General features: G+C 46.4%; 1 protein-coding gene across 4 annotated transcripts in view; it reads right to left on the bottom strand.

Annotated features, from left to right (window-relative positions):
- Positions 1-13853, bottom strand: part of TCAF1 (TRPM8 channel associated factor 1) — a 55749-nt gene that overhangs the window by 16240 nt on the left and 25656 nt on the right. For all 4 annotated transcript variants that reach the window (XM_047763294.1, XM_047763297.1, XM_047763293.1 and 1 more), the window contains exon 2: positions 7837-8469. In XM_047763294.1, coding sequence (XP_047619250.1) covers positions 7837-8456 — 620 coding nt within the window. In that variant the 5' untranslated portion in view covers positions 8457-8469. The remainder of the gene's footprint in view (positions 1-7836; positions 8470-13853) is intronic.

The raw sequence follows: 13853 nt of genomic DNA, 5'->3' as shown, positions 1-13853 counted from the left end.
GGTTCTCAGGCTAGGGGTCTAATTGGAGCTACAGCTGCCAGCCTATGCCACAGCCACAGCAATGCGGGATCTGAGCCGCATCTGTGACCTGCACCACAGCTCATGGCAACATCAGATCCTTAACACACTGAGCAAGGCTGGGGATCGAACCGGCAACCTCATGGATCCTAGTCGGGTTCGTTAACTGCTGTGCCACGAAGGGAACTCCTGTTCTGTAGTTTTCTTGTCTTGCCGTGTCTTTCTTTGGCTTTAGAACCATAGAAATACTGGTTTAATCAAGGTTCAAAAACTTTTCTTCTCTCTTATTTTCTGAAAGGGTTCATGTAGAGTTAGTTATCAAAAAAAAGATACAAGCCAAACTGCTCGCAGTGACCACCTCTGGGCGGGAGTATCAGTAAGAGGCAGAGGTGGAACAGACAAATCTTTCCCTTTTTGCTTTGTATACTTTGGAACTATTTTCTTTTTTTTTTTAGTAAGTATACACTTTGAAGTTAAAGAAGGAAAATGTTCATGAAAAGGAAAAGAGAACTGAATTGTGATTGAGCAATTTCTCCTCTAAAGTGGCACATCTTCCCACTGAATTCACTCCTTAAAAACTTCTAGGATTCCCCTGGTGGCCTAGTGGACTGAGGATCTGGAGTTGTCACTGCTGTGGCACGGGTCAGATCCCTGGCAGGGTACTTCTGCCGCAAGTGCGGCCAAAAAAAAAAAAAAGGCTTCCAGTTTATTTTGTGAGAACCAATGAATATGTTTCTACTATACGTGGCTAGGCATGTAGCAGGACGTGCCGAGTTAGGTATAGGTATTATGTTCACCCCATCGTGCTGGACCTGACATCGCAGTTACAGAGCTCTGTCTATCCTAGCAGTCACCTCCTAGGACTTGTGGGTTCTCGTTACAAATAAGCTTACTAATGTCTGCTCAGATAGTTCGGTTTTCCAAACTACTTGGGAAGTCATAGCTACGTTTATCTTCAGTAATTTGGCAGTTTTCTTGTCTCATTTTGAGCTCATTTGGAGAAGTCAATTTCCAAAATTCTAAAATCTTCGTAATCTGGCATTTAAAGGGCTCTTTTGTATGTAATATCCCTTGACTATACATATAGTCCTTTTAGGGCCACACCAGTGGGATATGGAGGTTCCCAGGCTAGGAGTCTAATTGGAACTGTTGCTGTGGCCTATGCCACAGCCACAGCAACGCCAGATCCAAGCCACATCTGTGACCTACACCACAGCTCATGGCAACGCTGGATCCTTAACCCACTGAGGGAGGCCAGGGATTGAACCCACAACCTCACGGTTCCTAGTTGGATTTGTTTCCACAGCACCACGATGGGAACTCCCATATTTTAAAATGAAATGGAGATATCTATATATCTACATGTCTATGGATATATGGCATTGATAATGTTTCTTGCCAGTTCAGGTTTCACAGGTGTGTTTTCAAGCCAAGGAATTTGGAGCATGTGGACATTTCAGAGCATGGCCATTGTACGACACCCTTTTCTCTGCATCTCTGATGATTCTGTGGCTATATGGGGATCACCGAAGACTGAAGGCCGGTCTTGATGGAGCAAGAGCCGAAATGGGGACAAGGACCTTCTACTCCAGCATTTTCCATTTACAGGGAGAAAGAGAGCTGAAAGCACACACTAAGGTCAAGGCATGCGGTTGCCGGCAGCAACCCCAGGCTTCCAGATTATTATCGGAGATGTTTCTGGGCTTGTAATTCTCAAATCTTTGGAAATCATTCTCTTGAAATAAGAAATAACGCCTGGGATGTAGCATATACTAAAAAAATCCCGGCTAAATGGATGGACGAACAAACAAACGGAGAACTAGAACTCTAACAGAAGCCTGAGATTTGAGTCAAAATGAGACAAGGGCCTTTTTTTTTTTTTGTCTTTTTTGTTGTTGTTGTTGTTGCTATTTCTTGGGCCGCTCGCACGGCATATGGAGGTTCCCAGCCTAGGGGTTGAATCGCAGCTGTAGCCACAGGCCTACGCCAGAGCCACAGCAACGCGGGATCTGAGCCGCGTCTGCAACCTACACCACAGCTCACGGCAACACCGGGTCCTTAACCCACTGAGCAAGGGCAGGGACCGAACCCGCAACCTCATGGTTCCTAGTCGGATTCGTTAACCACTGCGCCACGATGGGAACTCCGACACAAGGGCCTTCTAATCCAAAAGAGAGCAAGTAAACTGTTGTGGTTGATTCTCCCAAAACTTCCCTCAGATTGGTTATGTAATGATGTGTCTAATCTGCATCAAATCCCTTTATTGGTAAAGCCAATTCAGTGTTCAGTTCCTGTTTTGTTAAATGTATAAAGACAGTAAAATGTGACACTCAATCATGATGATGCCACCTCAGTTTGCAGAAGGAAGTAGGAAGAAGTAGCAGTTAAAATAAAATAAAAATGAAAACGAAAAAAAAAAGTCAATACCTTAGACAACTGAAACACACATGGCTTGGGGTTAAGAGCATAATGACGGCTGCCAGGTAATTTCAGTGCTTGGGAATGATATTCATGACTTCATAAGCTTGCATACCATAGCATGGAGGCTGATGTCGGGATAATTAAAGTGTTTTAGATACTTTGAGCAGATCTCTTTCTTTCTTTTTTTTTTTTTTTTTAGTCTTTTTAGGGCCGCACCCACAGCATATGGAGGTTCCAGACTACGGGTCAAATCGGAGCCGTAGCCACCAGCCTACACTAGAGCCATAGCAATGCCAGATCTGATCCACGTCTTTGACCTACACCCCAGCTCAGGGCAACGCCAGATCCTTAACCCACTGAGCGAGGCCAGGGATCAAACCCGCGGCCTCATGCTTCCCAGGTGGGTTCATTAACCACTGAGCCACCACTGGGAACTCCTGGGCATGTTTCTTAATTCATTTAATGCTCACACCCACCCTTAAAGGTAGTCATTGTTAATCCTGTTTTAGAGATGAGCCTGACCTAGGGCTCAAGGTTTTAGAGCAATTCCAGGCAGTTTGGGAATTTACTAAGATCTGCTTCCACTAAAATCTGTGCCATTCCCGGTATATAAGATCTTGCTTAATAGAATCCTGAGCATTGCACCGAGGCTGTGAGGAGTTTATGACAGCGGATCCCATGTTTGCTCAAGTGAAATGCTTAAGAGAAAGGTGGGGCTAATTCTGTATCTCAAGTACCCCAGCCACTGCCCTCAGAACTGGAGGCCCGCAGAGATCTCTCTCCGAGGATAATCTGATGGGAGGAGCAGAAATTGCTCGAGGCACTGGGTGGAGGAGGCACTGGGTGTGCTTGGTCACGTGGGTCAAGACCCTGTGGGGGTTCGAGCTCTAAGTGTAGATCAGGACGTTGTCTAAGCAGAGCACCAGGGCCAAGACAGGGAGGCTAATGTCTCCCAGGCACACCTGAAGCTGCAGGTATTCGCACCAGGCTAAAACTGCATCATTTTATTACTTAGAGTTTAATTTTTCCTGTCATTTCCGTGGTGATTTCTTCTGATAAAAATGTGATTCATTCTGATAAGACCTGCAGACCGTTTACTCCTAGAAGGTTGAGAGGATCCCAAGATCTCATCTGGAATTGAATTTAGTAAGAAATGTGGAAGTAACAGGTTAAAGCGACCTTAAGTCACACTCGCATGTTCAAATGCACAGTTAAAAATAAATGACACTTGGGCAGAGTAACTCAATCCACAGGGGCTTTCAATGGGAACCTCACTCGGCCTGTGATGGAAATAAACTTCCTTCTTGAATTCTAACAGAAGCATGCTGGTGTCTAGCACGGACTAATATTTCTAAAATGCTTTGAAGATATTTAATACAGTACTACACAATTACTACAAGTGAAGAAAGATCCATATCCTCAACAACAGGCAGATGATTAAATAAATAAGGTATACGCACTGGCATTCACAGAAAATGAATCAAAGATAATTTTAAAGGTTAATTAGGATGAAAAATGTTTATGAGCAGAATTCAAAATACCAAGTATACTAAGATGACAAGGGCATAAAATTATACATGGATGAGGAATATAATGTGCAACGATGAAAAGAGTTGTAAATAGGGATTTTTTTTTAATCAAATTTTTTTTATTTTGTTTATTTTTTGCCTTTTTGTCTTTTTAGGGCTGCACTTGCGGCATATGGAGTTTCCCAGGCTAGGGGTCAAATCAGAGCTGTAGCAACGTGGGATCTGAGTTGCGTCTGTGACCTACACCACATTTCCCGGCAATGCTGAATCTTTAACCCACTAAGTGAGGTCAGGGATCAAACCCACATCCTCATGGATGTTAGTCGGGTTCGTTAACCGCTGAGCCACGATGGGAACTCCGGGATTTTTTATTTTTTTTGTCTTTTTAGGGCCACAACCACAGCATATGGAAGTTCCCAGACTAGGGGTCCAATCGAAGCTGTAGCTGCTGGCCTACACCACAGTCACGGCGACTATAAGTTACATGCAGATTTTCAACTGTGTAGAGGGGTGCTCCATCCCCCAAGTTGTTTAAGGGTCAACTGTATTGGCAACACCATGTACGTGAGTGTGTGTGTGTGTGTGTGTGTGTGTGTGTGTGTGTGTGTGTGAGTGTATTCAGAAATATTAGAAAGGAGAGTGAAAGTGACATATTTGGAGAGTAAGAATTAAAAAATTTTTTCTGTTTATTTAATAAAAAGCATGTTTGTGTTATAAAGATGTGGCGATTTTTTTTTTGCTTTTTAGGGCCACATCCACAGCATATGAAAGTTCCCAGGCTAGGGATCGAAACAGAGCTAGAGCTGCCAGCCTACACCACAGCCACAGCAATGCAGGATCCGAGCCGTGTCTGCAACCTACCCCATAGCTCACGGCAACACCGGATCCTTAACCCACTAAGCAAGGCCAGGGATCAAACCTGTGTTCTCATGGATACTAGCTGGATTCGTTTCTGCTGCGCCACGATGGAAATCCCCAAAGTGGATGATTTTTTTTTTTTTTTTTTTTTGCCTTTTCTAGGGCCACTCCCGAGGCATATGGAGGTTCCCAGGCTGGGAGTCTAATCGGAGCTGTAGCCACCGGCCTACACCACAGCCACAGCAATGCGGGATCCAATCCGCGTCTGCAACCTACACCACAGCTCACGGCAATGCCAGATCCTTAACTCACTAACTGAGGCCAGGGATCGAACCTGCAACCTGATGGTTCCTAGTCAGATTCGTTAACCACTGAACCATGACGGGAACTCCTAAAGTGGATGACTTTTAATGTGACTTTTGAACTGCATATGAAGCAAGGTAATGAAATATATGCCTTATTAAAAAATTGGACAGAAAGTTTGGAAAATTAAAGTTTATGACTGAAAATCATCTTATCATTGTCCCACAATCAAGAGACCTACCTGTTATAGATATTTGGTGCTTTTTTCTTATGCAGTATTTTCTACACATAGCCATATTTTTGAACAAAACTGGAAACACACTGAACATCAATTAGTATCCTACTTTATCCCATTTATAGGACTCCCAAAGATTCTTCTCATGCCCTTAAATACTCTTGAAAACAATTTTTAATGATTAATTAATAATCCATTGTATAATGTTCTATAATTTATTTGCCCATCTACTCTTCCCAATGACAAATAATGCTGAATTGCCATTTATATACATGAATCTGATTATATTTCAGATTGTTTACTTTTTAAAGTCCTATTAAAAAAATATATTTTCAAAGGTTGAGATTTATTTAACATCAAGTCAAATTCACTCAATTTCGATACACAATTAATTAATTTGGATAAATGTATACCCTTTGGTAACCACTACTACATCAGACGGGAGAAAGACGGCTTGATGTGGACTTTCCAGCACTGTTATGATTTTTTGGGCTCTACGATTATATTACTTAGTAGAAGGAAGGAAATAAAGAAGGGAAGAGCAAAGGAGAGGGAGGGAGGGAGATACTGGGTGCTTGAGAACTAATCTTAATAAAACTGTAGGTTGAGCAGGAGAGGTTTGGCTTTTTTCTTTTTCCTCTACCCATCTCAACCTATGCACATTTCTTAATGTAGATATGCTAAGAAATGTATACATTAGCAACACGCATAGATACACCTATTCCCTTGCACCTGTGCCTTCTCTTGACTTCGTCTCAGCCAATTAGCTTAGGAAAATCACTGCTGCCATCTTCAATTCACCCACAAGTCAAAAAAGGACCCACACAGCACAGGAGTGATGCTATGACATGCGTACCTGTGTAAGAACAGTGTCAAGAGTTGTTGGAGTTCCCGTCGTGGCGCAGTGGTTAACGAATCCGACTAGGAACCATGAGGTTGTGGGTTCAGTCCCTGCCCTTGCTCAGTGGGTTAACGATCCGGCGTTGCCGTGAGCTGTGGTGTGGATTGCAGATGCGGCTCGGATCCCACGTTGCTGTGGCTCTGGTGTAGGCCGATGGCTACAGCTCCGATTAGACCCCTAGCCTGGGAACCTCCATATGCCGCAGGAGCGGCCCAAAGAAATAGCAAAAAGACAAAAAAAAAAAAAAAAGAAAAAAGAAAAAGAGTTGTGATGCTGCCTTACTTAGTGAATAACCAAGGCTAATAATCCACAATCTGCACAAGAGATGCTATGTACCTCCCTTATTAAGTCTGAATTTTCCTCCCCCGTTAGCCTTCAAGTTGATTTCACATGTGGGCGTACACACACACACACACACACACACACACACACACACACACAAAGACCTAACCAAAAAGAAAAAAGCAAATTCAGATTCAGTGGTGATGAGAGATGATATAGGCCTAGCCAAAGAAAAAAGAGGTATGATTTTGATGGAGAACAATCTTTTAAGGCAATTGAGGGGCGTTACACTGTCAAGAAATAAATTATGCCCGAGTTTCACTTTCCTGTTCCTTAGGCTGGAGGTCACCGGGAAGCTGAATTTGGATCAATCTCATCACCACTGTGCCCCTGAACACCTCTTTCCTCTTCGCACCCGTAAGAATGGAGCTGCGGGGTGTTCCAGGGATTCCATGCCAGGGTCAGCCCACAGCTCATCCCCCAAGTCACCACACTAACCCTGGTGCGCCCTCCTTACCCAATCCTACCTTACTCTGCTCCCCTCAGTCAGAACTACCCATGAGCCTTGCTCCAAGGATGCTGAGTGTTTTCACGTACAATATAGCGCACGGCCTGGTGTACGACTTTTCCTATTTCTGGAATGAGTCCAGCTTCTCGTCTGTCTCTTCATCCCTCCAATCACCCAGCCAGCAAATGTCTACTGGTGACCTGCTCCATGCTCAGCACTGTAGGGGTGCTGGAGCACATGAACAGAACAGGCTGGACAGCACCCTAAAAGAACTTTCCAGGTAGCCTATCTCTGCACCCATCACCTGCACCCTTCTCTATCACCAGGTCTTTGGCCCCCATAGATAAAAATCATCTCCTAACGCCAAGGTGTAAGATTTATTAGCACACACAACTTGTGCTACCTTTCTGCGAATTCCACTTCTCAATCCTCTAGTTCTTACTTCCAGCCTAATCCCATCTGGCTGGACATTTCATAACCTTTCCCATAGCGCCCTAAACTTTGTCTTAGGAGGCCTCTCTTGCCCGTTTTTCTTTTCCTTACATTTCAGGGTACAGAATGGTCCCGAAGATGTTTCTCCCCTCAAAGACGAAATAATCTGGTCTAAGGAAGCAGCCACAACAGGGATCCCCGCCCCTCCAGTGCCCCAACGTGTTTTCAAACTCTGGTTCATTTACAGCGGATCCATGTTTGAGGGCCAAAGCCTCTCCGTTTGAAGACAAGAACCATTTACCTGCGTTGTGACCTGGGGCCCATCTCCCACTGGATCCCACGTACTCACCTCACTAAGACCGGGATCTTGGGCATCTTCTTGGAGACTTTAAAGAGACTCGTGTCCCCTTTGTTGTCGGTGAAGTACACGCCGGCCACGCTGGTCACGAGGTTCCCAGGGAAGGTGAAGAGAACCCTCTCATCATCGCCCTGGTGGGCCCAGTCCCAGGCTTGGCCTCCGACCAGCAAGCCTCCTCCACGCTTCATGAACGTGACCAACTTTTCGGTCATGGTCTCGTTGTAGGCATCAATGCAGTAAACCCCCAGGGACTCTTTCACTTCCGGCTCGACCTTTGCCTCCACGCCCGCGCCCTCGAGGATTTTGGCCAGAGGTGCCAGGGAGGGGTGTACGCCAACGGGTGCGCCAGGGGAAGAGCAAAGCCAGCCCACGGCATTGAGGAGAAACGAAGTGAGCTGGGCTTCCACCAGGTAGTCCTCGTGCGACACCACCACCAGGCGGCCTCGGCCGTAGGAGGAGCCGGCGATGAGGACCTGGCCCATGTCATTCACCATCACCGGGAAGGAGGCCTCGCCGATGAGGAGCAGTTCACAGGGGATGGCGTCTTCGGGGACGTCCCAGCTTGTCACTCCGTTCATCAGGGCCTCAAAGGCGGCAGAGGGAGTCGCCATGGCTGGACCAGTTCTGCAGAGAGGACAGCAAAGACTCAGCCTGGCGAAGAGCAGACAAACAAACACAGCCAGCACTCCGTGCCTCCAGTAGCTGGGCAATTCCTCCCATCACCAGATGACACTGTGAACTGACGCACGCGCTCTCCAGGTGGGGCAGTGTCTCCAGTCGGGGAGACCCTATGGTGCCCTGTCTGCTGACACTCTTACGGTCAAACAGAACGAGCACAACACTTTTGCATCACAGAAGGAAACAGAGAGACGTGAAGAATGACAGTAGAATTGTGTCCTCGTGGACACATAGTTAAGTACGAACTCCCGGTACTTGCTAATGTGACTGTATCTGGAAAGAGCATCTTTGCCCATGTCAAGTGGAGAATGGTCATACTGGGTTTGAATGGGCCCTAAGCGAATGACGGGCGTCCTCATACGACTAGGATATCTGACTGCAGACACAGATACCAAGGGGGAGCGATACACAGGCTATGAGAACGGGGAGGCAGAGGTTTGAATGAGGCCCCTACAAAGCTTGCTGGCAAACGCCAGAAGCGGGGAGAGGGGCACGGAGCAGACTCGCCAGAACTTCCAGAAACAACCAAACTTGCCAACACGTGGATGCCAAACTTCTAAGCCTCCAGAACTGTTAGGGAACTGACGTTTCTGTTGTTTTAAGCCACCCAGTCTGTGGTGCTTGGTTGGGCAAGCACTGGAAACCAACACCGTGGCGGGGCACACTGCCTCCCCACCCCCACTCCACCCCGCTTGGCCCTCCCAATGAGGGCGCCAACCCCGGCGTGGGGCTGGGATTTCATTCGGAAGAGTCTGGGTCCTCGGGAAGGGTTCTCTGGTCACAGGCACCAGCTGGGTACGAAGAAAGCAGACAGCCTCTGTGGTCTGAGTCTAGGTCCCAGAACACCAGAAGCAGAAGGTAACACATCATGAACTTCAGACCAATTCTCACTCGCACCAGGACCCAGCAAAGAAAGGTGTGCATGTCTCTGGATGCGTAGTCACAAAAACCTGCCAGAGGCCAGCTCCGGGGGCCAGGGAGTGTACACTTTCTCCCGATCGGAGATGGACGGCGTCGGCAAATGTACAACATAGAGACAGCCTCTCTGTCCCTTCTTTCAGGGCGCTGGACTCCTCAAACTTTATTGGCAACAGTGGTTGATGATATAGACAGTTTTTCACTACAGATGACATCACAGTGTTAAAAGTACATTGGTCAACTGTTCCATGGCATAACAGCTACACATCCTGTTTTAAGATCTTTATCTTAACTTAGTGGGTACAATTTAGGGACAATTAGGCACCATACATCATGTGGAAAGGAGGAGACTCAGTACAAACCATCCCATGGCCAGCCAGTCTTTACAATTTGAAGAGGTCACAGACACAAGAATTTGGCATTCACAAATCTTGTTTTTAGACTGGTGCATATCTTTAAAGCGTTATGGCAGGGAGACAGTGTAAGAAAATATAAACCAACTTAACGAAACTAGCTATCACTTAAAAGCTTCTAAAATCAAGGACAAAACTCACAGCTAGGTTTTTTGGATAATACATGTCTAACTTTTATGAACCTCATTAAAATCCTAACTCTAAAGTTTACTATATAGCTAGTTAGTAGATAAACACTATGTTTTAACTCAGTTGGATTTAAATAGGGGAAAGTCCTTCAGGATGAAATTCTTATTATATTATTGTTGCAATTTTGTTAAATCACAAATCGCCACAGGAAAGTAAGAATGGAAAATAAGAATAATAAGCAAATAATCAGGAAAGACTGAGGAAAACTGAATAACAAATAAAACAACAGGAAAGACTAGGTCACCCAAGAAACAATCCATGTTCTCCAGCGCAAACATGGAAATTGTTTTCCCAGGAAAGTCCCGATTCTTCCCCATCAGCATCAAAGCGAGAGCTGTGTAACCTGAGGCCTGGCCTCGGCTTGTACCACGCAGGCAGGCTTTCATCCTGACCAGAGGCCCACCTTCGGCTTGTACCGTTCAGGTGAGCTCCCTTCCTTGGTTAGGAACCTGCCTTTAGGTTTTTCTGCTGTCAGGCAAGGTTCTTTTTTTGAGTCCCTGCATTTTTTTCGGCTTCCCGGAGTCAGCCTACACCATATCCACAGTAACGCCAGATCTGTGCAGTGTCTGCAACCTGCACCACAGCTCACAGCCAGGCATCCTCATGGATCCTAGTCAGGTTCGTTACCACTGAGTCATAACAGGACCTCCCAGAGTCCATGTTAAGTACCAAAAACATATAAGCCTGTTACTAGGATTTTATATACACAAACCTATGGAGGTCACATTTCAACAAGCTACGTTGACTGCATAGGAAAGGAAGGGGTGCCCAGTACTCTTTCTCTTTATAAAAGTCTGCATTCTTTGAACTGTTGCATGCATTACTATTACAATTAAAAATAGCACAGGTAAGAGTTCCTGTCCTGGTGCAGCGGAAATGAATCCGACTAGAAACCATGAGATTGTGGGTTCAAATTCTTGGCCTCACTCAGTGGGTTAAAGATCTGGCGTTGCCGTGAGCTGTGGTGTAGGTCTCAGACACGGCTCAGATCTGATGTTGTCGTGGCTGTGGTGTAGGCCGGCAGCTGTAGCTCCGATTGGACCCTTAGCCTGGGAACCTCCATATGCCACTGGTGTGGCCCAAAAAAGCAAAAAAGCAGAAAAAAAAACAGCACAGGTAGTATAAACTCAAGCAAGGAAACACATTAAATGATTGAGTATATAAATGATTAGATTCATCAACTGATTCTATCTCACTTACCCTAAAAAGACTTCCTTCTTTGTGCGCATTTGCCCAATAAATCTGATTTCCTCCTCCTCTTCCTTGAACTTTGCAGTTGGTTCTGTTCCCTCTTGAACCAGCTAGACCCTGGAGTTCTGAACCAAATGCTAACTCTTTGTGTCTAAATCTCTGTCTGCCCTCCTAGCTTGGGGAGCTCAGAGAAACATAGCCTGGGGGAAGCTTTTATTTCTCCCCTTAGATTCTTCATTCTTGGTTCTCCTTCCATGGATCCCACTTCCTTTCCCCCAGGTCCAGTAACTCATGGAACCCAAAGCACTTCTAAAGCAGAAGGCATCCCAGACACAAGCTGTAACTCAGGGACAGTGCTTTACAAATCCCTCCACCTCGTCCACAAAGAGGCCCCAGGGTTCCCTTTAACAGAGGTATTTGGAAGGGAAGGTGGGTGGGGAGCCTGCCTTGAATAGTGTACCACATCCTGCACTGCAGTTTGATTTCAAATCCCCAAAGTAGCGTAATAACAGAGGTCAGAGGACACTGTTTACATCTGGATTCTCCACAGAGTCATGACTGGTCTAAGGGCAAACCTGGGGCCACTTCTTCAGCAGAGAGCTACCCGGGCCTTGAACAAGAATTCCTATCACAGACATCCAGTTCTATGGGTCTTCTCTTTCATGCCGTTTTTTTCCATGAACCCCTTGTTTCTTTTTCCTTACATGTCCAATATCTTTCCCAGGGTCCATCATCTTCTGCTAACAGTAGCCAGAATTGGGGTGGCTTCAACCCTTTTGCCTTCTGTCTTAGATATTACCCGCTCAGTCTTACTTGATTTTCATTTTATTTATTTATTTATTTTTTGGTCTTTTTGCTATTTTTTGGGCCGCTCCCACGACATATGGAGGTTCCCAGGCTAGGGGTCCAATCGGAGCTGTAGCCGCCGGCCTACACCACAGCCACAGAAACGCGGGATCCAAGCCGCCTCTGCGACCTACACCACAGCTCACGGCAACGCCGGATCGTTAACCCACTGAGCAAGGGCAGGGACCGAACCCGCAACCTCATGGTTCCTAGTCGGATTCGTTAACCACTGCGCCATGACGGGAACTCCTTGATTTTCATTTTAAAATGCTTTAACTTGTACATTCAAAAGAATATGTCCGTTTGTAGACTACAGACGTAGTAACAGTAAAACAATTACACAATTAAACAAACTTCTACATAAACCAATCACCCAGCTTAAAAAACAGACCGTGAGGTGTGGTGTAGATCACAGACTCAGCTGGGATCTGGCGCGGCTGTGGCTCTGGCATAGGCCAGCAGCTGTAGCTCCGATTAGCCCCCTAGCCTGGGAACTTCCATATGCTGCAGGTGCAGCTCTAAAAAGACAAAAACAAACAAACAAACAAAAAAAAAAAACCAAAAACAAAACCAAAAAAAAGACCATTACTATTATCTTTGAAGGCCCAACTGTGGCCCTCCAGAATCAATTCCTCCCTCCATTCCCCCCAAAGTAGGCTCCATTTAAAACTTTTGCTTTTTCTATTCCCCTATTTCAAATTTTTTTTTTGTCTTTTGTCTTTTTTTTAGGGCCACACCCGCAGCATATGGAGGTTCCCAGGCTAGGGGTCCAATCGGAGCTGTAGCTGCTGGCCCACACCACAGCAATGCCAGATCCTTAACCCACTGAGTGGGGCCAGAGATCGAACCCGAAACCTCATGTTTCCTAGTCGGATTCGTTTCCACTGCACTGTGACAGGAACTCCTCCCCTATTTCTTTCCTTCTTCTTTTTTTTTTTTTTTTGTCTTTTTAGGGCCACACCCACGGCACATGGAGGTTCCCAGGCTAGGGGTCCAATTGGCGATGTAGTTGCCAGCCCAAGCCAAAGCCACAGCCACAACAACCCAAGCCGCGTCTTCGACCTACACCACAGCTCAAGGCAACATCGGATCCTTAACCCACTGAGCAAGGCCAAGGATCAAACCCACAACCTCATTGTTCCTCGTCGGGTTCCTTAACCACTGCGCCACGATGGGAACTCCTCCCATTTCAATTTTAATGCACCCCCTTCTCAATTCCTAATTCCCCTGGGGCTGTCTTTTCCTTCCTCATATTTGCTCACTTCTCTCACTAGGTAATTCTCAGAAAAACAGCATAGTGGAGGAGGACAAGTGGGGCGGGGTGGGGGGTGGGGTGAAATCTGAGTTAAAAAAATAAAGAATAAAATCGAGGCGTTGCGCCTTACAAACTGTTGATCAGCCTGCTTCAGCGGGGTGTCCCATCAGATGGATAACGTGGGAGCGGGCTGTCCTGTTAAGGGGCTGGTGTGGACTCTTGCTCCTTTGCTCTCCAGTTCCTCACCTGGCTAGACTTTCCTCTCCAGGCCCAGAGCCCATCTGCAAAGAGCATGTCGGTGACGTCAGAGGAGTGGAGCGGGAGCTGGGTGTGTGTGTGGGGGGGGGGGGAGCAGCAGGGGGAGGGGAGACAGCAGAAAAGCTTGCGTTGGCAAGGAATTCTCTAGGCCTGCCGGCACGGAGGTCTAGGTGGGTTGAGGGTACACGGCTCGCTGGGCCTTCTTAGACACACCTACGCACATGCACAAACACACACATCCCCCAGTTTCCAGGCGGCCG

This window comes from Phacochoerus africanus, chromosome 16, assembly GCF_016906955.1.
Source record: "Phacochoerus africanus isolate WHEZ1 chromosome 16, ROS_Pafr_v1, whole genome shotgun sequence".
Taxonomy (NCBI): domain Eukaryota; kingdom Metazoa; phylum Chordata; class Mammalia; order Artiodactyla; family Suidae; genus Phacochoerus; species Phacochoerus africanus.
Note: the sequence above shows the minus strand (reverse complement) of the source record. Positions and strands in the feature narration are given on the sequence as shown.